This window comes from Paramisgurnus dabryanus, chromosome 2 (assembly GCF_030506205.2).
Source record: "Paramisgurnus dabryanus chromosome 2, PD_genome_1.1, whole genome shotgun sequence".
Lineage (NCBI taxonomy): Eukaryota > Metazoa > Chordata > Actinopteri > Cypriniformes > Cobitidae > Paramisgurnus > Paramisgurnus dabryanus.
Window position 1 is genome coordinate 52,699,212 of NC_133338.1, and position 26,732 is coordinate 52,725,943.

The window sequence follows — 26,732 nt, forward strand, 5'->3', positions numbered from 1 at the left end:
AACAGAACGCCTAAGGGTAAAGATATATCATATAAATTAAATATATAAAATTAAATGTGTTGATCATAAAGAGAATAGGACATCAAAAAATGGAAATGGATTACAGAAAGACATCGTTTTTAGGGCTTATTATTCTCAGACATCTTGATTGAAGTGAGCTATTTTTCAAACTCTTTCATAAAAAACGAGAGTTTTAGCTTTCAATTTTTTTAATTTATAAATGAGGAACTTGGCAAGTAGCAATATTAGATTAATAATAAAAAATGTGTCTTTAGATTTATCATAATCTACAAAACGTAGTACTGTACCACATCCTTCCAAAACAGGGACTTTTATTTTGGTTCTCGGAGCGTGTCGTGTGGTGACGTCATAAGGAGTGCGCTGTTGCTCGTCTTTCGGTTGAGGGAAGATTGATGTTGTTGTGTGAGGTAAATAAAACGATATAAAATATTATTACATTTTTAACAAATGTACTCTAACAACTTAAATGTTACCGAAGCAACTTTCGATAATATTAGATTATTTTAATACTTTATTGTGAAGTACTGAGAGTCTTTCTCTTGAACAACTGCAATGAGTTGAGTTTAGTTAGATTCTGTCATTGTTTACTCTTTATGTTTATTTGATCATAGTTCATCTATAAATACTGTGAAGAAGTCAAACAAGCAGCTGCTGCACAACACATTCAACTACTCTACTATTCTGATCCACTGTTGTAATGATGGAGTGTGTTAAAGAGGAGACTGATCCTGAATCATTCACAATAACACCTCAACATACTAAACAACAAAGAGGTTTGTGTCTAATCTTCATTTATCATGTACTATTCAACACGTCAGGCCCTGGTTATAAAATCATTAGAGCTGTGTAATATTATTTTTGATTTGGCATAAAGGGTCATGAAACCCATTCTTTCAGCTCCAGTTTAACTCACTATTGTTTTGAAAAATACAACTTAAAAAATAGAAAAATACAACTTAAAGGAACACTCCACTTATTTTGAAAATATGCTCATTTTCCAGCTCCCCTAGAGTTAAACATTTGATTTTTATCATTTTGGAATCCATTCAGCCGATCTCCGGGTCTGGCGGTACCACTTTTAGCATGGCTTAGCATTATCCATTAAGTCTGTTGCCATGTTATAACAAATAACAAAACTGCTGCGGTGTGTCGCATAGACGTCGTCATTGGCTTGCTGTCTCCTTCCCGTTCAGTGATTGGTTCCCTATTTCAAGGGCAAAAAAGGGCCATAGTTTCCATGCTAGACTTGCAGCGTGAAAAAATTTGCACGCAAGGCAGCATGGGGAAACCCATGCTAGTATTATCGACTATTACTACAAATATACCTGTGCTACTTATGACTGGTTTTGTGCTCCAGAGTCACATATGTAAATAAATGTGATGGTATTGAATATGACAAAATTAGATTTTCTTTTTTTGCATTCTGATATTAAATTTGCTTTCTCATTTGACATCATTTTTTATAAATGTTACTATGTTTATTTCAGACTTTGTGGAAGTAAATGATGAAGGTCAAGAACACAATGAAGTAAAGGATAAACATCAGGACCACAATTTTATGACTGACAGCTGCTTAGAAACTGATGAGAATTCCCCTCAAGAAAGTACTAAAGAAAAAAATGTTTTCGCATGCCATCTTTGTGGTAAGACTTTCTCGCTAAAAGGGCACCTAACACATCATCTAAAGATTCACAGTGGTGAGAGGCCTCACGCATGCTGCCACTGTGAGAAGACTTTTATCCAAAGATGTGAACTTAGGCGTCACATGATGAGTCACACAGGTGAGAGGCCCTTCGCCTGCCCTCAGTGTAATAAAGGTTTCATTAGTAAAGGAAGACTTAATTATCACATAAAGACTCACAATACTGCAAGGCCGTACATCTGCCCTCAATGTGGAAGGAGTTACACGTGTAAAGGATATCTTCAGCAGCATATGATAACTCACCGTCAGACACATGAGTCACATAAGTTGTTTTTATGCCCTCAGTGTGGAAAGAGTTTTTCACAGAAGAGATACTTTAATGATCATGTGAGACACCACACTAGTGATAAGCCGTACACCTGCTCTCATTGTGAAAAGAGTTTCTCATGTAAAAAAAATCTACAGATTCACATAAGAGTTCACACCGGAGAGAAACCTTTCAGGTGCCCTCAGTGTGATAAGAGTTTTGCACAACAAGTACAGCTTAAGTGTCACATACGAGTTCATACAGGTGAGAAGCCTTACTCGTGCTATCTGTGTGATAAGAGTTTTACACAAAAAGAAAATTTTAGGTGTCACATACGACTTCATACAGGTGAGAGACCTTTCTCATGTCATCTGTGTGATAAAAGTTACACACGGGCAAAAGATCTCCGAGTTCATCTGCAGTTTCACTCGAACGACAGGCCGTTTAGCTGCGATCAGTGCGATAAGAAGTTTGTTTTGGCATCTGTGCTTAAAAGGCACCAAGAGACTCATTCAGATGAGAGACCGTATTTGTGTTCTGTTTGTGGGAAGAGTTTTCCATCTCCCCAAAAACTTAAAGTGCACCAGAAAACACATTCAGGTGTGAAAAATCATGTGTGCTCTGTGTGTGATAAAGCTTTTCTGAGAGGCACAGACCTAAAGCGACACCAAAAGATTCACTAAGGAAAGTGCTCACATTGTTGAAAGAGTTTTATTGCTGATAAAACACAAGTGACTGTATATCTCACAGAGAAAAGTGCTGTCCACAAAAGTGTGAGCAAAGATCAACTTCAGTCTTTTGTTCCAAGCACATGGTTATCCTTAGCATTTTGTAAATTAGCTGTCTGTATTTTTGAATGACCTGAGGTTGGAATTAAACGGATTTGATGACGCTAAAATATTTGATGAACTTATAAGTTGAAAATAGGAGGGCATCTACAAATGGATAATGATCCTAAACGCAACTCAAAATCCTTGATGGACTTCCTCATGAGGTACAAGCTGAAGTTTTCTCCAAAGCCCTCACAGTCTTCTGACCTAAACATCATAAAAAATCTGTGAATAGACCTCAAAAGAGCAATGCGTGTAAGATGGTTTAGGAATCTCACAGAACTGGAAGACGTTTGTAAGGAAAAATGAAAGAATTGAAAGACTCTTTGCTACAGCCACTGAACAACCACTAGACCGAAAATCCACTTCATCCACCAGATTGTTATGAAGCTGACTCGATCTGTTCTCCTCAGATGCACTGAACTGTAACCCTCCACCCCCCAATGCACACATACTTAATCACACAATACACCAGTCACTTTTTATATAAATGCTGCTATCCTAACTGCACTACTAGGGATGCATCGATACCGATACTGGTATCGGATATCGGCCTCAATACCACATTTTCTAAAGTACTCGTACTCGTTAAAAGTCCCCCGATACCAGGGATCGATACCACGGTCTGAGAAATGTTTATGTTTGAGTGGCGTGTAAGGGGTTAATTCTTGTGTTGTCCAAAGAGGCAGAGTTTACAACAAACTGGAAAACTAGTCCCTTGTTTTTTTGTTAAATTATATGACTAAAGCTGTTACCTGTAAATTTAAATCATGTTTTTTATTAAGTACTCGGTATCGGTATCGGCAAGTACTGAAATGCAAGTACTCGCACTCGTACTCGTATTCCAAAAAAGTGGTATCGGTGCATCCCTATGCACTACAATGTAAATATACTGTACTTTTATGTGTCTTTCAATGTCTTTTTCTTCTTTTTAAACACTGTATGGGTGATTCTCACGAAATCCAGACTTAAAGGTGTCCAGCATCAGATTTTTTTAAAAAGCCCTTGAAGCCAATTTTTTTTGCATATATAAGATGAACTTACTATAACCATTATTTTTAGAGGATTTAAAACATATTTCCTATAGAATTTTTTTTTTTAGATTATCATTATAAAAGATTATCATTACCGCAACATGATATTACATTAAATATATGCATTTACAAACTCATGTTTCGGTAATGAGAACTAAAAAGTTAACTAGGTACTATAACAAACTAAATTTCAACTTTTATCTGGAGAGAGAAAAAGAACTGCTTACCTGGTAGCCATCTTGAGTGTCACAGTCAATTATGTCCCTTCCAACAATTAAAAAAAAAAAGTTAATTCCTTGAGGGCTTAAACAGTGATTGAAAATTGTTGCAGAGGAGGAGAAAATGGTCTTGGACACATTTATATTCCTTCTTATTGTCTCTACATTTAACAATGATCACCAAATACCACATGTTTCTTTACTGTAAATGTTTATATTATAACATGCACTGAAGCTTTTTATTTATTTTTATTTTTTATTATAAATATTTCCATGTCAAAGAACCCAAATCCAGTCATGGACACGTTGCGGTAATGAAAATGTTCCCCTTAAATTTGGAAAAAACAACAGAATTGGATTGTATGATGTCATTTGAAATCATGTACATGAAGAGATGTTTGTAACTGTATGCTTCTTATTTTGATACTCTTACTTTGCGTTTACTTTTTTAATCAAAATGTTTCATGACACCTTATAAGTCTAATTTCGCGAGAATCAACCATATATTATTTCTAATTTTTCTAATAATTTTGTGTTATGTAATGTTGTTGTTGTACAATGCAGACTTGAACGTAATTTCAATACTATGTATGTCCTGTACATATGCAGAATTGACAATAAAGACAATTAAGTTGACTTTTACAAGGGACTTTTATTTTGCTTCTCGGAGCCCGTCGTGTGGTGATGTCATAAGGTGTGCGCTGCCGCTCGTCTGTCGTTGATGAGAGACTGAGGTATCTGTGAGGTAAATAAACTATACAACATACGATTAAATTTTTTAACAAATGTACTCAAACGACTTAAATATTACTGAAGCAGCTTTCGATAATATTAGAATATTGTAAGACTTAATTGTAAAGTACTGGGAGTCGTTTTCATGTACAACTGCATTTAGTTGCGTTTGGTCTCTGAAACAAGAATGTAAACATAAAGAAAAAATATTTACTTTCTTTTTCAAACCATTCAGGTTTGTTTTTTTTTAAACCTGCTGATGAATTTTTTTTTTTTTTTTGGGTAAGAGTCTTTAAAAATTTCTAAGGAATGCACGTTTATAATCTTTATAAATCTACATTTTAGTTCACATTAATGTCATCTCAAAATAGATAATACACATAGATGTTCTTAAGATTATCTTAAGAAGTTCTGAAGATTATTTTTTAGTATATTAAGTACACAATTACTGCACAAAAAAATATTTTATGAGAGTGTACTACTTTTTTTTTACCTGGGAAGTTACTGTATACCGCTTTTTCTTCAATATCATGCAGCCCTAACCTGTTCTCAGAGCAACTCTCATCCACTGTTGTAATGATGGAGTGTGTTAAAGAGGAGACTGATCCTGAATCATTCACAATAACACCTGAAGAACAAAGAGGTTTGTGTCTAATCTTCATGTATCATTAATAACTGCTAAAGTTTACAAATTGACAGGTTTGGGAGCGTACTGGACTTTTTGAAGTCCTGGCTGGTTTCTCTTTGAAGAAAAAGTGTCTTTAAAAAAGTTGCCCGCCAGCATTTTTTATGATTTTCACAAAAGTTTAATGCCTTCCAAAAAAAATTTCTTCTTTAAATATTCTAACATACAATATATAAAAAAAAACTATGCTTTCAGACAAACAAACATAAAGTTTCTTCCTACCTTCATTTGTTCTCTTTTTATCACCTTTCAAATATGAGTAGGTTTCTTTAAAAATACCAAAGTTTGAGCAAAAATTTGAGATTTTTGATATAGATCAGATACAGAGCGATCCTCAAAACATACACAGAGTTTGAACTGTTTGCCCTGAGGTGATACTTCCAGGTTTTATAAGTTAGGTAAGAGTGCCAACTGGTGGATAATAGCATAAATATGGATTGCCTGAAACACCCGTCATTGGCAGGGAAGCGTTTTCTCATAATTGACGAGTTAACAAGGGCCAAACTCATGCAAAAAATATTGCATGGCTTTTGTCAGCCGTCAACATTAGCCGTTCCCGGAATTGATGAGTTGAGAGAGAAGCTAAAAGTAAAAAGCAGGCTGCAGTAGCCCATATTGAGCTAGATGAGAGAGAGACCGCAGCATTCAATTATTCAAATTGATACTGGGTATGTTAGCATTGACGATAATCAATTGTATTGATGCACTTTTTGAGAGCGCCCTATAAATAGTGCATAATTCATTTTTATAAATGTTTCTATGTTTATTTCAGACTTGGTGGAAGCGGAAAGTCAAGAACGCAATGAAATGAGGAGTGTACATCAGGACCACAATTATATGACCCATCAAGAAAGAGTTAAAGCCAAAATTCTGTTTACATGCCATTTATGTGATAAGACTTTCTCACAAAAAGGGCACTTAACGTGTCACCTAAGGATTCACACTGGTGAGAGGCCTTACCCGTGCCCCCAGTGTGAGAAGACTTTCGTCCAAAAAAGTCATCTTATGGAACACATGAGGAGTCACAGAGATGAGAGGCCTTTTGCCTGCCCTCAGTGTGATAAAGGTTTCATTAGTAAAGGAAGACTTAATTATCACATAAAGACTCACAGTACTGAAAGGCCGTACGTCTGCCCTCAATGTGGAAAGACTTACATATTTAAAGAATCTCTTAAGAAGCATATGGTAATTCACACTAACACAAAACCTTTCTCATGCCCTCAGTGTGGAAAGAGGTTTTCACATCAGAGAAGTTTTAATGCTCACATGAAATGCCACAGTAGTAATGGACCGTACACCTGCTCTCATTGTGGAAAGAGTTTCCCATGTAAAGCAAATCTAGAGAATCACATACGAATTCACACTGGAGAGAAACCTTTCACATGCCCTCAGTGCGATAAGAGTTTTAGGCAACAAATACAACTTAGGTATCACATACGAATTCATACAGGTGAGAGGCCTTACTCGTGCCATCTTTGTGATAAGAGTTTTAGACAAAAAGACAATCTTAAGCATCACATAAGGGTTCATACAGGTGAGAGACCTTATGCATGCCATCTGTGTGATAAAAGTTACATATATGCACAAGATCTTAGAAATCATCTGCGCTATCACTCGAATGAAAGGCTGTTTAGTTGCGATCAGTGCGATAAGAAGTTTGTTTTGGCATCTGTGCTTAAAGATCACTTAAAGACGCATTCAAAAGAGAAGCCGTATCTTTGTTCTATTTGTGGGAAGGGGTTTCAATCACTCAAAAATGTTAATCAGCATCATAGGAGGCATACACATGTGAAAAGCCATGTGTGCTCTGTGTGTGATAAAGCCTTTCTGAGACCCGCAGAACTCAAGCAGCACCTAAAGATCCACGAAAAAAAATACTAAAAGTGCTCACATTGTGTAAAGAGTTTTATTGAGTTTGGGAAGCTGATAAAACACAAGTGACTGTACATCTCACAGAGAAAAGCACTGTCCACAAAGAGTGAGCAAAGATCAACATGGTTACCCCTCTTCCACTGGGACTCGCCCCGTGCTGCACTACAGCTTGAGCGAATGCTGATTGTAATACGTCACCAGTGACCAGAATTGTGCAGGGTTATGTTAAACTGTAGTGTTTTATATTTTATTACTAAGCATTTTGTCACGTGGTTATGTTATATTATATAAAGAGTTTAGATGCAAACCCCCACTAAGTGCATCTGGCATGATTTCTTGTTAAAAAGCATTTTTATCTTATTGGAGTCTGCCCAAAAACAGTATTTCTGCATGTCCTGAGGGCGGGATTAAACTAATTTGACGCTAAAGTGTTTTACAAACGTATAGTGCAGGTCTGGGAAGAGGTTTCGGAGCCTCCAGGCCTGAACCACCAGACTGAAAAACAGCTTTATCTACCAGGCTCTTATGAAATTGAACTCTGTCAGATGCACTAAACTGTAACCCCTCCACCCCAAAATGCACACACACTTAATCACACAATACATCAGTCACTTTTTAATAAATGTATTGAATTTTTTTACATGTAAATAAACTGTACTTCTATGTGTCACAATTCATGTGTCATTTTCTTCTTACTGTATATTATTATTTTTTTATTTTTGTTTTTTGTAATGTTGTTGTACAATGCAGACTTTAGGGAACGTAATTTCAGTACTCTATATGGGATGGTTTCGTGGACCGGGATTAGCCTAAACCAGGACTAGGCCTTAGTTTAATTAGGAAATATAACTAGTTTGAACAAACATACCTTACTAAAAACATTATTGGCGTATATTTTGAGGCAAAACAAAAGGCACTGATGTATTTTAAGATGTGTCAGTGCAAGTTGTTTTCAGTTTGGACAGCTCTTATAATTTTAGTCTAGGACTATTCTAATCCCTGTCCGGGAAACCGCCACTATGTCCAGGGGCGTTGCTAGACATAAAGCTCTACTGGGGCACAGGCCCCCCATTTTTTGCTGACTTTTTTTGAAAGCCTGCTGTGCAAGAAGTGTGCAACACGTGTGCAACACTTCTATATAATGTCCTTAATTGCTTAACCCATTATTCTACAGTGCAACAGTTACTGCAAAAGATACATACAACTGTAATCTTCATCATACCTAACATTATTAACATGATTGGAGGCATAAATAATTACAGCAGAGAAATATTTTGTACATTATACAATGATAGCAATGATTAATAACTTATTTTTACAAGAATATTTTAAGAAAACAGTCATTTTATGCCTGCTATACTAAATAATCTCAGTCATAGTTACTGCTGTTATGTGTCTAATATTTTAGTGAACTAAATATTAATTTCATATCTGAAAATACAGAACAGTATAACACATACATCTGTTGATTTTCTCAGCAACAATGCAATTCTATAGACTTGACAAGAGGTTTTTCTGAGATTTTATCTCTAATGTTTGAGACCTGACAGGATGAGGATGTAGTTTCTCTTATATCCCTTAAACTCATCATCTCTCCTTTCTGCTTCTCTTTCCCTGCTTTGCACAAAACATTTCTGATGTCCATCTACAGAAGCCAATAATGATCGAGTCAAAATAAGATTAGCATTTTTATTTAGAAACGTACTTTAGTCTCGTCATGTTTTCATAAGCTAACTCACTCTCGTGGCGTCACCTTTTGAATGCGGTTGTGCGCTAATGACGCAAAGACGCGCGCAGACATGGATACGTGCGTGCACGCGTCAATGCGACTGCTTTGTCGCTTTTACAAGCGTAAATTGGGTACCTGCATTGCATATAGATCCGTTTTTGCCGCGATTGTCTTTGTAAAGGATTGCACTAGTTACAGTAACTGATACAATTTAAACTTGAGATTTACACCGGGGCACAAAAGATTTACACTGGGGCACGTGCCCCAGTAAAAGGGGTCTAGCGACGCCCCTTTAGGGAGCGGGTAATTTAGAAAATTCTTTGCTTTTCATTTAAAACATAATAATTAAGAGAAAAATTAAATTGAGTATCAAATAAAAATACTGTCAGGCTCACACAGGTTTATGGTCTTTATAGCCTTCTTAATAAAATAATTTTAGTACTGCACATACACAGATTCATTTCAGACAACAGAATCGTAAAATTAGGTTTCTTATTTGCAAACTTACAGTTATCAATATGAGATCATAAAAATAAATGAAAGCATTTTTTATTTTCTTTGGGATAATCAGTAAAGCCAAATAGAATATTTTCCATAATAAGGAGAGAAGGGACTTTTATTTTTTGTATGTCACATTCGTTTTTTTATTGTCTTTCATATAAACAAGACTGGTCACATAACATTGTATATATTTTTAACAAATAAGAAGAAAAATAAAATACAAATAAAACCTGCATGAAACCTTAATACAAATAATGTTGGTTGTTTTTGGGAAAGTTTGTGAAACGTTTTAAAAGCTTCAAATGTGTTTTTTATTGAATTCAAAAATATATAAACAACAAAGACAAATATACATGTTACAAGAGTAGATAGAGATTACAGGCTCAACATAGTATAACTAATAAATTATTTAGAAAAGACAAAAAAATAGATAGAAATTTGAAATCATAATTTACATGCACTTAAATAGAAAGTAAAAGAAAGAGAAAAAAATTTAATAAAAGGGCAGTATCATAATAAATCATATGATGTCAAAAGATAAAGCAGCTTTTAGCACAGCTTTGAATGTCTTTTTTGTATGAATGTCAAATGTACATACAAAGGGACTTTTATTTTACTTCTCGCAGACTGTTGTGTGGTGACGTCATAAGCAGCGCGCAAGCGCTCGTCTTTCGGTTGAGGGAAGATTTAATTGAGGTAACATAACATAATACAATACAAAATTAGTTTTTTAACAAATGTACTCCTACAACTTAAATGCTACTGAAGCAACTTTAGATAATATTACAATATTGTAATACTTTGTTGTAAAGTATCTGAGAGTCTTTCTTGTGTACAACGGCAATGAGTTTGGTCTCTGAAACAAAACATAAACACAGGAAGAAATATTTTCTTTCTTTTTTTGAAACCGTTAAGGTATGTATGTTTTTATAAACCTGCTACTGAAATGTTGTTTCTTTTTTTGAGTAAGTGTTTATTTAAAATTGCAGACTGAAATATGATTTTTTTTTTTTTTACAAATTCCATTTATGGTATAGCATTAATATTTGTTTTGATTGGGGTAACTGGAATAGATAAACATGTTTATTTTTTCTTAACGTCATTTCAGCATTTATGGCTAGATCAATGTGTGTAAAGTTAGCATTGCAATGCATTGAAAAACTATTATTTCAACAGCTCTAATTAATATGAAATAAAAACCAGCAAAATGTATTATTAAAAATGCCTGCAGAGGGCACTAGCTTACAACGTTTAAATCCATTTAAATCTTTAATATTTGTCCAATTCTTTACAATATAATTGATACAGCCACATTAATGCTTGAGCAGACAGTAAATCATGTAAAATCGGAGTGAAGGTTTAAACTGTGGAGACACTTTACATGCGAATAATCAACAGACAAACACAATGCGTCTTAGACTTTGAGATCCCAAACAAACATTATTGGACAAAAAAAGCTGAGACAATAAAAGACCGAAAATAATGCATGCACTCAAAAAGCATTTGCCACAAAATCAACCTTATGCTTATCTCAAGAGACAGTTATATCTTGTTATACTCCTAATGTTTATCTTTTATGTTTATTTGATGATAGTTCATCTATAAATACTGTAAAGAAGTCAAACAAGCAGCTGCTGTCACAACACATTCAACTACTCTACTATTCTGATCCACTGTTGTAATAATGGAGTGTGTTAAAGAGGAGACTGATCCTGAATCATTCACAATAACACCTCAACATACTCAACAACAAAGAGGTTTGTGTCTAATCTTCATTTATCATTAATAAATGCTAAAGTTTCAAAATTTCAGATTTGACTTAAAGGGTAATGACACCACTTCTTTCAGCTCCAGTCTACATCACTATTTTAAAAATGCAATTTCAATTCACACTGTGAAAGGAAAGGCTGGAAGGGCTGACTGGCCATAGGACTTTCTGGAGAAGTCTATAACGGTTGTCCGTCCTTGCTGGATCTGGTGGCCAACAAAAGGGCACGAATGCAATCTTTGTTGCTTATAATAAACCGAACTGATGAAGTGGGCTCGTGGTGGCAAGCAAAAAAAAAAACATACAAATAAAGGTGGTTGGGAGAAGGTAAAAGTGAAAGTAGGCAGGACAGTTACATCAGGTTACATTTGCCCGCCTCTTTCACTAAAGAGCATGTAGGGGGCAGTTTCCCGGACAGGGTTTAGATGAATAAGATTAATATAATAAGGATTTGGTCATATTATGACATTTAAAGGTGCGGTGTGTAAATATAAGCGGCATCTAGTGGTGATGTTGCGATTTGCAACCTACAGCTCAGTCCAATGCTCACCCCTCGCTTTAGAAACGTATAGAGAAGCTACGGTAGCCGCCACGGGAAAAACATGTAATTGACGGAGACAACTTGGCAAAAAAAGTTGGTCCGTTAACTCTTTCCCCGCCATTGACGAGATATCTCGTCAATTAAGAGAAAACGCTTCCCCGCCAATGACGAGTTTTTCCGTCTTTCCGCAATGCCGCTATTATCCACCAGGTGGCGCCCTTCCGCAACTTTTTAAACCCGGAAGTATTGCCCTATGGCAAGCGGCTGCATGTCCGTGTCTGTTAAAGATCGCTCTGAATGGGATCTCTATGAAAAGTCCGTCACAAAAATGGAATTATCTCTGCTTTTTGCACAAAATGTGGTGTTTTTGCAGAAACCTACCCATATTCAAAAGCTGATTACAAAAGAACCACTGAAGGTAGGATGAAACGTTTTTTTTTGTTTGAAAGCAGAGGGTCTGTTCTTTCATTTGGTATATTGTATGTTTATATATTTAAAGAACATTTTCTGGAAGGCATTAAACTTTGGTGAAAATCATGAAAAACGCTGGCGCTGGCTAGCAACTTTTTAAAAAAAACGCTGGCGGTGAAAGAGTTAAGAGCTTCTGAAGAAACATGGCGGCACAAAATGGCGACTTTCATGTAGGGGGACCCTCTGTGTATGTAGATAAAAACGTCTCATTCTAAGGTTAAAAAACATAACGGGTCATTATAAAAAGGTATTTATACACCCCTGATAAAATAGTTTTGTATATTATTTTGCATTTCTGTCAAGAGATCCTTTTAAAAATGACACACTGCACCTTTAAGTACTTTTTTTTTACAGACATACCATACAAAAAAACAATACTGGTCCGCATCTTGACACAAAACAATGGCATTGATATATGTTAAGAAATGTCAGTGCAAGATGTTTATAAATTAATGTACAAAATGTATTTTAGTCTGGGATAGGGCTGCCTAATGATTTGTCAAGACTAATCGTTTGCAGAATAAAAGTTTTGTTTACATAATTATTACTCACAGTACATAAACAAATTTTATGTATATATATATACAAACACATGTATGTATAATTTTAAGGAAAAAATATTTATATAATAAATATTTATATATATATATATATATATGATATAAATTATATGTATGATATAAATTATATGTAAATATACATATTTTTATACACATGCAGATTTTCTAAAATGTATACATGCATTTATGTGCATTTATATATACACAATTATTATACACATTACACACACATTTAATAGTAGACAGTATTATCCATTAATGCAAACTACAAAACAGAGATTGATTCACAAGAACCAGTAATGAAGCCCTTTTGATCATTTTATTAGGAATAGGAACAAATGTGTGCATTTGAAAAAAAAAAGAAATTTTTTTTAGTAAAAAGCAGCATAGAGTTTGAAGTTTTATAAGTTGTAAACTTATTGTTTATTGGTCGAATTTTATAACGGCATCTGCCAAATGTAGAAATGTTAATATGATGGTATTGATTATTAAAGAATTTGATTGTCTTTTTTGCATTCTCATTTTAATTAGAATTTGACAATAAAAAAATCTTACTATGTTTATTTCAGACTTGGTGGAAGTAAAAGAGGAAGCTCAAGAACAAAATGAAATGATGGAAGAACATCAGGAGGGCCACAATCTTATGACTGACAGCTGCTCAGAAACTGATGAAACTTCCCTTCAAGAAAGAGCTCCAGCCAAAAATGTATTTGCTTGCCATTTTTGTCGTAAGATTTTCTCACAAAAAGGGAACCTAAGGCAACACCTAAGGATTCACACTGGAGATAGGCCTCATGCATGCTCCCAATGTAAAAAGACTTACATCCATAAAAGTCATCTTAGGAAGCACATGATGATTCACACTGATGAGCGGCCTCACGCGTGCTCCCACTGTGAGAAGACTTTTATCCAAAAATGTCAACTTAAGTATCACATGATGGTTCACACAGATGAGAGGCCTTTTGCCTGCCCTCAATGTGATAAACGTTTCATAAGTAAAGGAAGACTTAATACTCACTTAAAGACTCATAGTACGGTAAAGCCGTACATCTGCCATCAATGTGGAAAGACTTACACATTTAAATCACATTTTAAGAATCATATGATAACTCATAGTGAGACAAAGCCTTTCTCATGCCCTCAGTGTGGAAAGTGTTTTTCATATAAGGGACACTTAAATACTCATGTGAGACAGCACACTAGTGATAAGCCGTACACCTGCTCTCATTGTGGAAAGAGTTTCTTATTTAAATCACGTCTACAGATTCACATACGAGTTCACACTGGAGAGAAACCTTTCAGGTGCCCTCAATGTGAGAAAAGTTTTAACCACCAAGTACAACTTAGGTATCACATCCGAGTTCATACGGGTGAAAAGCCTTACTCGTGTCATCTTTGTGGTAAGAGCTTTAAACATAAAGATCATCTTAAGTGTCACATACGAGTTCATACAGGGGAGAAACCTTTCTCGTGCCATCTGTGTGATAAGAAGTACACGCAACAACAACGCCTCAAACATCATTTGCTGTTCCATTCGAATGAAAGGCCGTTTAGCTGCGATCAGTGCGATAAGAAGTTTGTTTCGGCAGCTCTGCAAAAAGCGCACCTAAAGATTCATTCAGATGAGAGGCCGTATTTGTGTTCTGTTTGTGGGAAGAGTTTTCAATTGCTCAAAAAAGCTAATGAGCACCAAAAGAGGCATAATGGAGTGAAAAACCATGTGTGCTCTGTGTGTGAAAAAGCCTTTTTGACAATCACAGAACTAAAGCGACACCTAAAGATCCATAAAGACAAATCCTGAAAGTGCTTACTTTGTAGAGAGTGTTTTATTGAGTTTGTGAAGCTGACAAAAGTGTTTATCTCACAGAAAAAAAGTGCTATCCACAAAGAGCAACTTCAGTCTTCAGGTCTAAGCACGTGGTTACCCCTTTTCCGGGACTTACTCCATGGTGAACCAAAGTTTACGGCGCATTCACACGGGGTGTCAGCGTTAACGCTTCCCATTCACTTTTAATGGGGGACGTCATGTGTTGCCGAACTGAATTGTGGATCCGTCGGCACCGCGTCAGTGCCGTTGCTCACGGCAGAAGTTGAACATTTCTCAACTTTTCAAGCGGCAACGTGTGCGTCAGCCAATCAGATCGCCTTATGCAAATAACCTAGGCAGAGCCAGACAATTACGTTTATGGAAGACCGGAGCATGTGTAGCGGCCACTGTGATTGGGTGTTGGCCACGCTTCAGACAAGCCTTCCGTTAAGCGTTAACGTTTATGCCCCGTGTGAATGCGCCATTAACGTTGACCAGAATTGCGGCAGGTTATATTAGTATACTGCAGTGGCAGCCGGCGACTTCTTCTTTTGAGGGCGCTCGATGCGAAGTTCGTCACAACATATATGTAGCGTGTCTTGTGTGTGGTTTCTTTTTCCAAAATATGTATTTTGCGCGTCGAGTGATCCTATGTGCATTACGTGTCTTGTCAAAATAAGTGCCTGCTGCAGACGCGTCTAAAGGGTTTATGATAAAAGAGATGCTCGTGTTTGCTAGATACTCGCATAATCAGAGTTTACTGTTAAGGGAGTGTCTTGCGTGTATTTTGTGAACGTGTGCGTCTCTTTTATAATAAACAGTTTTGATGCGCAGCAGGTACTTATTAACACGTGATGCACATGGTTCACATAACGCAACAAACCAGCGTTCCCACAGTTTGTAAATCTGGGGGGGAAAATTCCTTGGGAAGTTTTTAAAAATAGACATACATAGATACAGATCATTGAAAGTGCTTGAATCTATTTTATGCAAGAAGTTTTCTGGAAAAAATCCATATTATTCCCTGTGTAGTGTAGGATAATATCATAAAAATTCTAGAATTTTTAAGCACACGTGCTAAACTGTTCGCTTAAAATGCTTATATCTCCTGTATGCAAATGTTGATTCATACTAAAATGATATTGCATAGTTGTATTCGAAACACGAAAATGTCTCTTGTTACGTATGTAAATGTTGTTTCCTGAGAAGGGAACGAGACGCTGCGTCTCCATTGCCATACTTCCTGCGTCCCTGTAACGCTGTCTTTGGCAATATCTCAGATAGCGATATAATCCCAAACTTGTCTCTGTCGTTAAGCCTCACTATTGCTTGAATTTGATATACACATTCAGACGCACTTACCCCTGGAGGCGTCCCCAAAGTGTCACCACAGTGACACAGTGCGAGTTCCCTCGAAAGGGAACTGTAACAATGTATCTTTAAAGGTAACACGATGTAACCTTGCTCTCACTTGAAATGTGTCCCCACATTTAGTCCTTGATTTTGAGGGTATTGGATCTGGAAAGTCCTTGAAAGGTCCTTAAATTTGAAGTTAACTAAGGTGTGGGAACCCTGAAACACATATTGTCAAAACGCAAGCAACACACGACACTCCGAACACTTATTTTGAATTAGCGCCCCTCGGATCAGCAGTCACGAGCCGTCACTGGTAAACTGTTGCTTGTTATATTGTATTACTTAGCATTATGTTGTTACGTGTTTTTTAGATTATAATATATGAAGAGGTCAGATGCAAAACCAGCTTAGTGCGTCTGGAATGATTTATTGTTACTTTTTGTAGTCATCCTAAAAAAACAGTATTTCTGAATGGCCTGAGCGTGGGATTATGTGGATTTGACGCGAAAGTATCTGATGAACTTATAGTATGTGTTGAGAGCATTGGGTTACAAATAATTATCTCACCTTTGACATAGGTGGCGTTTAGCGGCTTCTTCATATATTGTTGTCGACTTTCAAAGAGCACACCCCCAACACTTTCCTCTGATTATCAACAATACTGCTGTAGAGAGGGTGAGCAGCACCAAGTCTCTGGGTGGACCTCTTCTACATCGCATCACTGGCTCGGAAACCCCAACATCGCCTCTATTTCATCCCTAAACTGAACGAGCCAGAGCCTTAGCACCCATCTTGTGCTAATTTTACCAGGGCACCATTGAAAGCATCCTGACCACCTGCATCACTGTGTGGTTTGGAAATTGCACGACCATAACCTAAAAGCCCTGCAGAGCATAATGAATACAGCAGAAAAGATTATTGCCTTCTCTTCTGGACACCTACAATATCAGATTAACACAGAAAGCACTCAGCATGTTGGGTGTCCTCACCCACCCCTCCTGCTGCTTCTGTCCTCTAGGAGCCTCCAGACCTGAACAACCACTAGACTGAAAAACTGCTTCATCCACCAGGTTGTAATGAAGCTGAACTCTCTGTCCACTGATGCACTGAACTGTAACCCTCCATTCCCCAATGCAAACACACTTAATCACACAATACACCACTCACTTTACATACAAATGCTGCTATCCTATCTGCACATTGTTTGTACTACAATGTAAATAAATATATACTGTACTTTTATGTGACACACTGTTTTTTAAATGCTGAATATTATTTATTCCTAATACTTGTTTTGTATAATGTTGTTTTTGTACACTGCAGGGGCTTGAGGGGAGTACTTTCAATACTCTTAATGTCCTGTACATTTGCAGAATTGACAGTAAAGTTGACTTTGACTTAAATGGATAGTTATAAAATTCTGCATCATTTACTCACTCTCATGTTGTCACACATGTGTATAATTTTCTTGTTCTGATGACCACAAAGGAAGATATTTTGAGAAACATTTGAAACCAGAACAATCATAAGCCTCCCTAGTTGGAAAAAGAATACTATAGAAGTAAATGGGGCTCATTGATCGGTTTTATTTAATTTGCCACTTACACATTACATGAGAGTGGGTACTTAGGGAATCCTTTGCTTTGGCATTTAAAAGTTAAACAAAATAAATTTGCCTGGAAACACAAAGTAATTACTATTAATATAAATTTTCAAGGGACTTTTATTTTGATTCTCTAAGCCTGTCGTGTGGTGACGTCATATGGAGTGCGCCCGCTGGCTCCGTTGAGGGTGTTTTTGTTAGGTAAGTTAAAAACGATACAAAATATGATTTTTTAACATAAATGTACTCCAACAACTTAAATGTTACTGAAGCAACTTTAGATAATATTAGAATATTGTAATACTTTATTGTGAAGTACTGAGAGACTCCTGTACAACATCAATGAGTTATGTTTGGTCTATACCAGACGCAAATATTTACTTTCAAAACCATTCAGTTATTTATGCTTTTATAAACCTGCTGCTGATTATTATTTTTGAGTAAGTGTTTTTGGTAGATTTTTTTTATAAATATAAATACGCTTTTATAAATCTATATCCGCACAGTTTAGTGTGTCATGATTACATAAGATGGACAAAGTATTGGGACACCCATTCTAATGTACAGGTTTGACTACTTCAGTAAGCATAAATCTTAATGCTATAGCATATAATGACATGAATGGTGTGCTTCTAATTATATAGCAACTGTTTGGCAGAACACATTTTTTATTTCAACATGACAATGCTCCTGTGTATCATTAATAACTGCTAAAGTTTATTGACTTGAAATTTTCACCAGATGTTGGTTACATCCTAAAAATTCTTCTTTTATTAGAAGAGGCGTCCCAATACTTAGGCTTATGATACCAGTGTCATGTTATTACATTGAAGATTCTGTCATTGTTAACCCTTTATGTTTATTTGATCATAGTCCATCTATAAATACTGTGAAGAAGTCAAACAAGCATCTGCTGTCACAACACATTCAACTACTCTACTATTCTGATCCACTGTTGTAATGATGGAGTGTGTTAAAGAGGAGACTGATCCTGAATCATTCACAATAACACCTCAACATACTCAAAAACAAAGAGGTTTGTGTCTAATCTTCATTTATCATTAATAACTGCTAAAGTTTACAAATGTCTCCCAGGAGTGTAGCTAGGGGATGGCCATAGGTGGCCAGTGCCTCCCCTGATTTAAGGCTGACCTCCCAAATTACGTTTTTGCCGCTCTTTGATGAATTTGTTTTTTGATTTGACTATTTTTTTTTAATGTTACTATGTTTGTTTCAGACTTGATGGAAGTGAAAGAGGAAGATCAAGAACACAATGAAATAAAGGATGAAGATCAGGACCAAAATGTTATGACTGACAGCTGCTCAGAAACTGATGAGAATTCCTCTCAAGAAAGAGTTGAAAACAACAATGTTTTTGAATGCCATCTTTGTGGTAAGATTTTCTCACAAAAAGGGAACCTAACGTATCATCTTAAGAGTCACACCGGTGAAAGGCCTCACGCATGCTCCCACTGTGAGAAGACTTTTGTCCATAAAAGTCTGCTTAGGTCTCACATGATGATTCACACAGGTGAGAGGCCTTTCCCCTGCCCTCAGTGTAATAAACGCTTCATTAGTAAAGGAAGACTTAATAATCACATAAAGACTCACAGTACTGAAAGGTCGTACATCTGTCCTCAATGTGGAAAGACTTACACATGTAAAGCACATCTTCATAATCATATAATAACTCACATTCAGACAAAACCTTTCTCATGTCCTCAGTGTGATAAGAGTTTTAAACAACAGGTACAGCTTAGGTATCACATACGGATTCATACAGATGAGAGACCTTTCTCGTGCCATCTGTGTGATAAGAGTTTTAAACACAAAGCACATCTTAGGCATCACATACATGTTCATACAGGTGAGAAGCCTTACTCGTGCCATCTTTGTGATAAGAGGTACACACAACCACAACGCCTCAAACTTCATCTGCGTTGTCACTCGAATGAAAAGCCGTTTAGCTGCAAACAGTGCGATAAGAAGTTTGTATTGGCATCTGTGCTTAAAGAGCACCTAAAGACTCATTCAGATGAGAGGCCGTATTTGTGTTCTATTTGTGGGAAGAGTTTTGTATTGCTTAAAAATTTTAAACAGCACCAGAAGAGGCACACAGAGGTGGAGAACCATGTGTGTTCTGTTTGCAATAAAGCCTTTCTGAGAGCCGCAGAACTAAAGCAGCACAAAAAGATCCACGAAGAAAACCCATAAAAGTGCTCACATTGTGTAAAGAGTTAAATTGAGTTTGGGAAGCTGATAAAACACAAGTGACTGCACATCTCACAGAGAAAAGCACAAAGAGTGAGCAAAGATCAACTTCAGTCTTCAGGTCCAAGCACATAGTTACCCCTCTTACACTTGAGATGGCTCTGTGTCGGCACCGAAGTTTGAGCCGACGCTCGGCCAGATCTCATTACCTGCTCTTGTTTCCAACGAAAGAGAGCTGGGTTATATTAATATACTGCTGCATGTTATGTTGTATTATTTTGCGTTATATTGTTACGTGTTTTATTAATTCGCAGCTGTCACGTTATAGAAATATATTTTTTTTTTATCACAATCCACTAAACGACATGTCGACTTTTTGTCTTCTAAAATGCATGAAAGATGAATTAGATGAATGACAAAGTGCAATATGATTGTGGTTCACATTCAAACTTCCGTCTCCTGTGAGTACTTAGACCTGAATACAACCTGTATGTGGTGGTCACATGGACCACAGCGTCACCTAATGTGCGCTTCAGTTTCTTTATCTTTAAATTCTGACCTTTTTTCACTTTGGAAAATGGCATCAGATGATTTTTTTAAGCCGTACATTTTTCCTTTGTAGTTATGCAACAATGTCAGATGTTTGTGAAATAAAATAAGCAATAATGCTTCTAAAACAGTGGTTCTCAAACTTTTTCCGTGTGCCGCCCCCCTTGTGTACGGTGCATTCCTTTGCAGCCCCATAAAGAAAATTTTTGACACAGACAGTTTTAAAATGTAACATTTTAATTCAACAAAAAATATGAAATTATACAAAATAGTGCTGTTGGTTAGTAGCCTTATTTTTTTAGGTTTAATTATACAGAATTCATGATAAATTAATGTATTTTATAAAATGTCATAAAACTAGGGCCCTGGCACCATCTCACGGCCCCCCTGGGGGACCCAGCCCCCAGTTTGAGAACCACTGGTCTAAAACACTGTTAGTTATTTTTATGAACCCCAACACTTTTAGAAAGAGTGCTTAACAAACTGCGGTCTGTAGTGGAAGCTCCGCCCACTGACATTTTTGGCCTGAACCTGGACCATGGCATATAATGTTAATGTGTTTTCCTGTGTGAAAGCGCAGCAAGTTTCAAGATTGAGTTTCAGCACAGGAGCCAGCCCCGGTGGAAAAGGAGTGCAGATAAAACTCATGTCTGAATTACTCCCAAAACATTTATTTCAGTGCATTATCTACGGTAGCATTATCTTGAGCATGCTATTTTAAAGCGTAACTAAACCCCTGGTCAGAGCCTTACTCCACCCACTGGCAATATTTGAAAAATGCAAGAAAAGTGGGCAGATCCCAACGGAGATAGAGGGGACGAACTAAAGTGTGTAGTGAGATCGTAACAAGGGCGTGGTGAGCTTGAATCTGCTTACGTCACGAGTTACTTTTTGGACCCAACATCCAATAGGAAAATTCAACTGCAGTGGCCACCGTTCAACCTGAAGAGGGCAGCACTCAGACGTTTTTACACCATATATTGTAGTATTGAAACACTTTATATACAAATGTCAAAAAACTTACTAAAATGAATGAACAGGGCTAATAAAGCATCATTCTTACAGATCTTTAACTAAAAAAAGTTTGTTTAGGGTTTAGTTACTCTTTAATGAAGAGAATTTGTTGTATAGATTTTTAAGTGTACTTTTAAATAAACCATGCAACATGTATAAGGTTGTTGTGTTGTTTTTTTATTGATACCTTATCATTGGTAAACTTTGTGAATGGTGTTTTTACATGTTGGGAAGATAAGGCCATGTCTGTCATTCATTATATCAGAAACAGTCCTGGCAGAATTTTTGGCACCCTTAGTAAGATGAGCAAATAAGGCTGTGGAAAATGTATTTAAAAAATCCTAATCTGACCTTTCACTGAAGTAACACATTGAAAATTGGGAAAATCTCATTTATGAGAGAGTTGTTTTTCAGTACACATTAGCCACAATTGTTATTTTGCGACCTATAAATCAGATGTGATCAGAGACCAAACAGATCCTCTCCAGATTCTCCAGGACTCTCCTCTTCACCCCACTAGTTTTCTATAGGGTTCAGTTCAAAGGACCCTAATTTTGTGCTCAAACCCTAATTTTTGGAGAGGATTGTTTTCCCTTTTATCAGTGGCGCATACAGAGTGAATGGTTGTGTGTGATCTGTGTGTGGAAAAGCCTTTCTGAGAGCCAGAGACCTGAAATGACCAAAAGATCTATGAAAAAAACCCTAAAAGTGCTCACATTGTACTGCAGTACTTAAGATTAACCATAGATTTGAGAGTACTATGATGTGAAACAGTTTCACTTGTAATATAAAATATTTGCTGTAAACGTAGCTGTATTTTATAAGTTGTGAAGGCTTAAATCAAAATAAACCAACTGCAGTTTGATTAATATGAATTGAAATGCACAATCAAAAAACATGATTTTTGAAAAATTAAAAAAATGGAGGTTTATCTAATTTTGGAACCAAACTCTTCATATATAGAGAGGGAGGGAGAAAGAGAGAGTGTTTATATTAAAAAAATCTTCACGTTGTATGTGTGAACATTAGTTTTTTGTAGATAGTAATTTTTCCTGCTTTTCACTATCTTCGACAATTAAGAGGACTTTTATTTTGGTGCCCGCAGCCCGTCGTGTGGTGACGTCATAAGGAGTGCGCTGCCGCTCGTCGGTCGGTTTCGGAGGAGTGATGTGTTTGTTTGAGGTAAAAACGATACAAAATCTGATTTAATTTCATTTTAACAAATCATCTACAACAATTTAATCACCAATATCACAAACGTGCACACAACTACAAGATCTTTGAAATGAAAAGTGTTTAAAAACCATGATGAACAACACACATGCTAAGAGTTTGTGTTGTAGATCACAGAGTAAACAGTGTCATGTTATTACATTGGAGATTCTGTCATTGTTTATCTTTTATTTCCTCATAGTTCATCTATAAATACTTTGAAGAAGTCAAACAAGCAGCTGCTGTCACAACACATTCAACTACTCTACTATTCTGATCCACTGTTGTAATGATGGAGTGTGTTAAAGAGGAGACTGATCCTGAATCATTCACAATAACACCTCAACATACTCAACAACAAAGAGGTTTGTGTCTAATCTTTATTTATTATTAATAACTGCTAAAGTTTATAAAGTGTAAGGCTCTGGTTATAAAATCATTAGAGCTGTATAATATGATAGTGAGAGTTGTCTCAAAGGGTCATGAAACCCCTTCTTTCAACTCCAGTCTTCCTCATGTTGTTTTGAACAATGCTATTTAAGTGGGTGTGGCTTGACCAGTAAACCCACAAACGAAGAAGCAGCTTGTTGTGTATGATTTGAGAAGACCAGCGGTGATGGAAGTAAATAAACAGCGACTTTTGTTGCAGTTTGAGTTAAATCACTCCTCAACTTGGCCCATCTTTGTTCTCACCGTCATTGCCCCAGCTAAGAACTTGGCATTAGTTTAGGTGTACATAGAGTCGTGGAGGCTAACTTGTAAGTCTGTTGTCTCACCGTTTTAAATTTGGTTCACTTTTTTTAATGTTACTATGTTTATTTCAGACTCTGTGGAAGTTAAAGAGGAAGATCAGGAACGCAAGGAAATAAAGGATGAAGATCAAGACCACAATGTTATGACTGACAGCTGCTCAGAAACTGATGAGAATTCCTCTCAAGAAAGAGTTGAAGCCACAAACCCTTTTGCATGCCATCTCTGTGTCAAGAGTTACTCAAAAAAAGCTCAACTAACGCGTCACCTAAGGATTCACACTGAGACGCCTCACGCATGCTCCCAGTGTGAGAAGACTTTCATCCGTAAAAGTAAACTTGTGGATCACATGAGGATTCACACAGGTGAGAGGCCTTTCTCATGCCATCTCTGTGATAAACGTTTCATTAATATAGGAAGTCTTAATTATCACGTAAAGACTCACAGTACTGAAAGTCCGTACGTCTGCCCTCAATGTGGAAAGACTTTTACATGTAAAGAATATCTTCATAATCATATTGCAACTCACATTCAGACAAAATCTTTCTCATGCCCTCAGTGTGGAAATAATTTTTCATGTAAGAGAAACTTAAATGCTCATGTGAGACGGCACACCACTAGTGATGGCCCGTACCCCTGCTCTCATTGTGAAAAGAGTTTCTCATTTAAAACACATCTACAGGAACACATACGAATTCACACTGGAGAGAAACCTTTCACGTGCCCTCAGTGTGATAAGAGCTTTAAACAACCGGGAGCTCTTAGGGACCACATACGAGTTCATACAGGTGAGAGACCTTACTCATGTCAACAGTGTGGTAAAAGTTTTAAACAACAAGGAGCTCTTGGGTATCACATGCGAATTCATACAAGTGAGAGGACTTTATCATGCCATCTGTGTGATAAGAGGTACATACATGCAAACAGTCTGAAAATTCATCTGATGATTCACTCAAATGAAAGACCTTTTAGCTGCGATCAGTGCGATAAGAAGTTTGTTTTGGCATCTTTGCTAAAAGAGCACATAAAGACTCATTCAGCTGAGAGGCTGTATTCGTGTTCTGTTTGTGGAAAGAGTTTTCTATCACAAAAAAAAGTTAAAGTGCACCAGAAAATACATACAGGTGTGAAAAAACATGTGTGCTCTGTGTGTGATAAAGCCTTTCTGAGAGCCCCAGACCTAAAGCGGCACCAAGAGATCCATAAGGAAAAATCTTAAAAGTGCTCAGATTGTGAAAAATAATTTTATTGAGTCTGGGAAGCTGGTAAAACACCAGTGACTAAACTGAAAGGGTTATATTATTAAACTGCTGCATGTTATGCTGTATGATAACACAGGCCTGTTAATTGCTTTATTCTGATTGGTTGAGAAATTTTCCATGGGTGTTGATTATTTTTCTGTAAAACGCACACTTAATCTGTCAAATGTCTTAAAATAACCACCAGAGCAATGTTTGCGATAACTGCTATAAGCAAAATAGTTGACTCATTACTGTAAAAATAATGCACACCTGCGGTGTAACTACGCTTCATGTCGTGCCGCATTACCATCTTGGGTGTGTATTATTTTTTGAATAACGGCCCTTTGTCAATAATTCCTTAGTTACTTTATGCTATGATTTTACGATGGTAATGCAGCCACGATGTGAAGTGGAGTTGAGGTCTGGACTTTGATGGACCAGTAAGGAAAAAGACCTAAATCTCCTCATGATGGCTCTATTCTGTTTTTTTAGCATAATGATGACTTTGTAGACACAGTAGTGGCTATCATGAAAAGATTTAGGTCATTTTTCTTACTGGACCCCTCAACGTCTGGACCTTAACCCCATCAATCAAAGTTTGAAAAATAAACTGGACTTGTAGATTCAAAGGAAAGCCTTTAGTTTGAGGAAGGCATGGGATAACATTACTGATGAAGTTCTGAGGAAATGACCAATCACAACAACACCAATATTTCACGTCACTGACGCTATTCGCCGTTTTTTCTGTCAAACCACAGAGTAGAAATAAACCACAATTATCTCAATTAGCTCCCTTTTTCAGTAGTCAGGGCAACTTCCAGCCCCGGTGGAAAAGGGGTGCAGATAAACTGACTGAATTATTCCCACCAAATTAATTTCTGTGCGTTATCTAGAGCATGTTATTTTTAATGGAGTGAATCTTTTGTATTGATTTTTACTTACTTATAAATAAATCATGCAACATTTATAAGCTTGTTGTGTTTCTTTCCCTTTGAATTGACACCTAATCATTGGTGAACTTCGTGAAAGATGTTTTTCCATGTTGAGAAGATAAGGGATTGTCTGCCCATGTCTGTCATTATATATATCAGATACAGTCCTGGTCAGAATAATTGGCACCCCTAATAATATGAGCAAATAAGGTTATGTAAAAAAATGTTTTTGTTAAAAATCGAATCTAGCTTTGTTGCTTTTTAATCCCAGTGTGCACCACCCTGCTAAAAAAACAGTAGACACCATCACAGAAATTCTATTGGTTTTATTGGGAATTGTATTGCTTTTAATGGAATATGGCCCAAAACCCCCTAAAGTATAGTGGTTTTAATGGTAAAAAGCTAATGGTTCCTATTGGTATGTTAATGGAAACCATTAGACTTTTCTGTAATGGTTTTATTGTTTTTTTAGCAGGGAAACTCATCTTGTGTATTTGTTTTATTAAAGCTTTTATTTTGGGTTTCATCTGACCATAGAGCTCAGTCCCATTTGAAGTTTAAGTGTCGGGCAACTGAATATGCTGGACTCAGTGTGGTAAAAAGTTTTAAGATGCATATACAGAGTAAATGTTTGTGTGTGTGTGTGATCTGAGTGTGGAAAAGCCTTCCCTTTGTGTTATCCTTGTGTAAGTATTTAAAATACTTAAAAATACATAGTCACACAAATTAATTCACTTTTGTGTTTGTAAATGATAGTTTATTATTTGTCTTGTTTTTACAATCTTGGAAATTAAAAGGGACTTTTATTTTGCTTCTCGGAGACTGTCGTCTGGCGACGTCACAGGTAGCGCGCTGCCGCTCGTCTTTCGACTGAGGGAAGATTGCGGTGTTTCTGTGAGGTAAATAAAACTATACAAATTATGATTTAATTTTTAACAAATGTACTCCCACAACTTAAATCTGAAGCAACTTTAGATAATGTTAAAATATTATAATACTTTATTGTGAAGTACTGAGAGTCGATCTTTTGTACAACGCAAACATTTCAGTTACGCTTAGTCTGTGAAACAAACATACAGTTACAGTTTTATAAATCGACATCCATACAAGTTATGTGTTCTTGGGCTGCCAGGTATATCGAAATTA

General features: G+C 36.5%; 5 protein-coding genes across 7 annotated transcripts in view; all 5 read left to right on the plus strand.

The window, feature by feature from the left end:
• Positions 1–26,732, plus strand: part of LOC135743822 (uncharacterized) — a 94,350-nt gene that overhangs the window by 28,495 nt on the left and 39,123 nt on the right. The gene's annotated exons all lie outside the window — the stretch shown is intronic.
• Positions 364–21,588, plus strand: LOC135743823 (uncharacterized). 3 transcript variants are annotated; one of them, XM_073813136.1, is made up of 5 exons: positions 364–428; positions 633–794; positions 1,509–4,797; positions 5,321–5,427; positions 6,242–8,115. In XM_073813136.1, exons 4-5 carry the CDS (start codon positions 5,361–5,363, stop codon positions 7,348–7,350), a joined length of 1,176 nt encoding a protein of 391 aa, XP_073669237.1. In that variant the 5' UTR covers positions 364–428; positions 633–794; positions 1,509–4,797; positions 5,321–5,360; the 3' UTR covers positions 7,351–8,115. The 3 variants fall into 3 exon arrangements, 2 of the variants coding, with proteins under 2 accessions (XP_073669237.1, XP_073669234.1); XR_010530591.1 differs by lacking the exons at positions 5,321–5,427; positions 6,242–8,115 and adding an exon at positions 19,981–21,588 and having other exon boundaries at positions 1,509–2,741; XM_073813133.1 differs by lacking the exons at positions 5,321–5,427; positions 6,242–8,115 and having other exon boundaries at positions 1,509–4,690.
• Positions 13,468–16,308, plus strand: LOC141281869 (uncharacterized). Its single transcript, XM_073813673.1, has one exon. It carries the CDS (start codon positions 13,468–13,470, stop codon positions 14,710–14,712), a length of 1,245 nt encoding a protein of 414 aa, XP_073669774.1. The 3' UTR covers positions 14,713–16,308.
• On the plus strand, positions 18,623–19,982 carry LOC135743826 (uncharacterized). Its single transcript, XM_065261688.1, has 2 exons — positions 18,623–18,713; positions 18,915–19,982. The coding sequence occupies exons 1-2, from the start codon at positions 18,638–18,640 to the stop codon at positions 19,889–19,891; spliced, it is 1,053 nt and encodes a 350-aa protein (XP_065117760.1). The 5' UTR covers positions 18,623–18,637; the 3' UTR covers positions 19,892–19,982.
• Positions 23,475–25,626, plus strand: LOC141281870 (uncharacterized). Its single transcript, XM_073813674.1, has one exon. It carries the CDS (start codon positions 23,475–23,477, stop codon positions 24,630–24,632), a length of 1,158 nt encoding a protein of 385 aa, XP_073669775.1. The 3' UTR covers positions 24,633–25,626.

What these genes read in the sequence shown, in the direction of transcription:
- LOC141281870 (XM_073813674.1), top strand. Translation starts at nt 23,475, where the DNA reads ATGTTTATTTCAGACTCTGTGGAAGTTAAAGAGGAAGATCAGGAACGC.
- LOC135743823 (XM_073813133.1), top strand. Translation starts at nt 719, where the DNA reads ATGATGGAGTGTGTTAAAGAGGAGACTGATCCTGAATCATTCACAATA. An exon ending in ACATACTAAACAACAAAGAG is followed by an intron (nt 795 to 1,508) that starts GTTTGTGTCTAA and finishes TGTTTATTTCAG; the next exon opens with ACTTTGTGGAAGTAAATGAT.
- LOC135743826 (XM_065261688.1), top strand. Translation starts at nt 18,638, where the DNA reads ATGATGGAGTGTGTTAAAGAGGAGACTGATCCTGAATCATTCACAATA. An exon ending in ACATACTCAAAAACAAAGAG is followed by an intron (nt 18,714 to 18,914) that starts GTTTGTGTCTAA and finishes TGTTTGTTTCAG; the next exon opens with ACTTGATGGAAGTGAAAGAG.
- LOC141281869 (XM_073813673.1), top strand. Translation starts at nt 13,468, where the DNA reads ATGTTTATTTCAGACTTGGTGGAAGTAAAAGAGGAAGCTCAAGAACAA.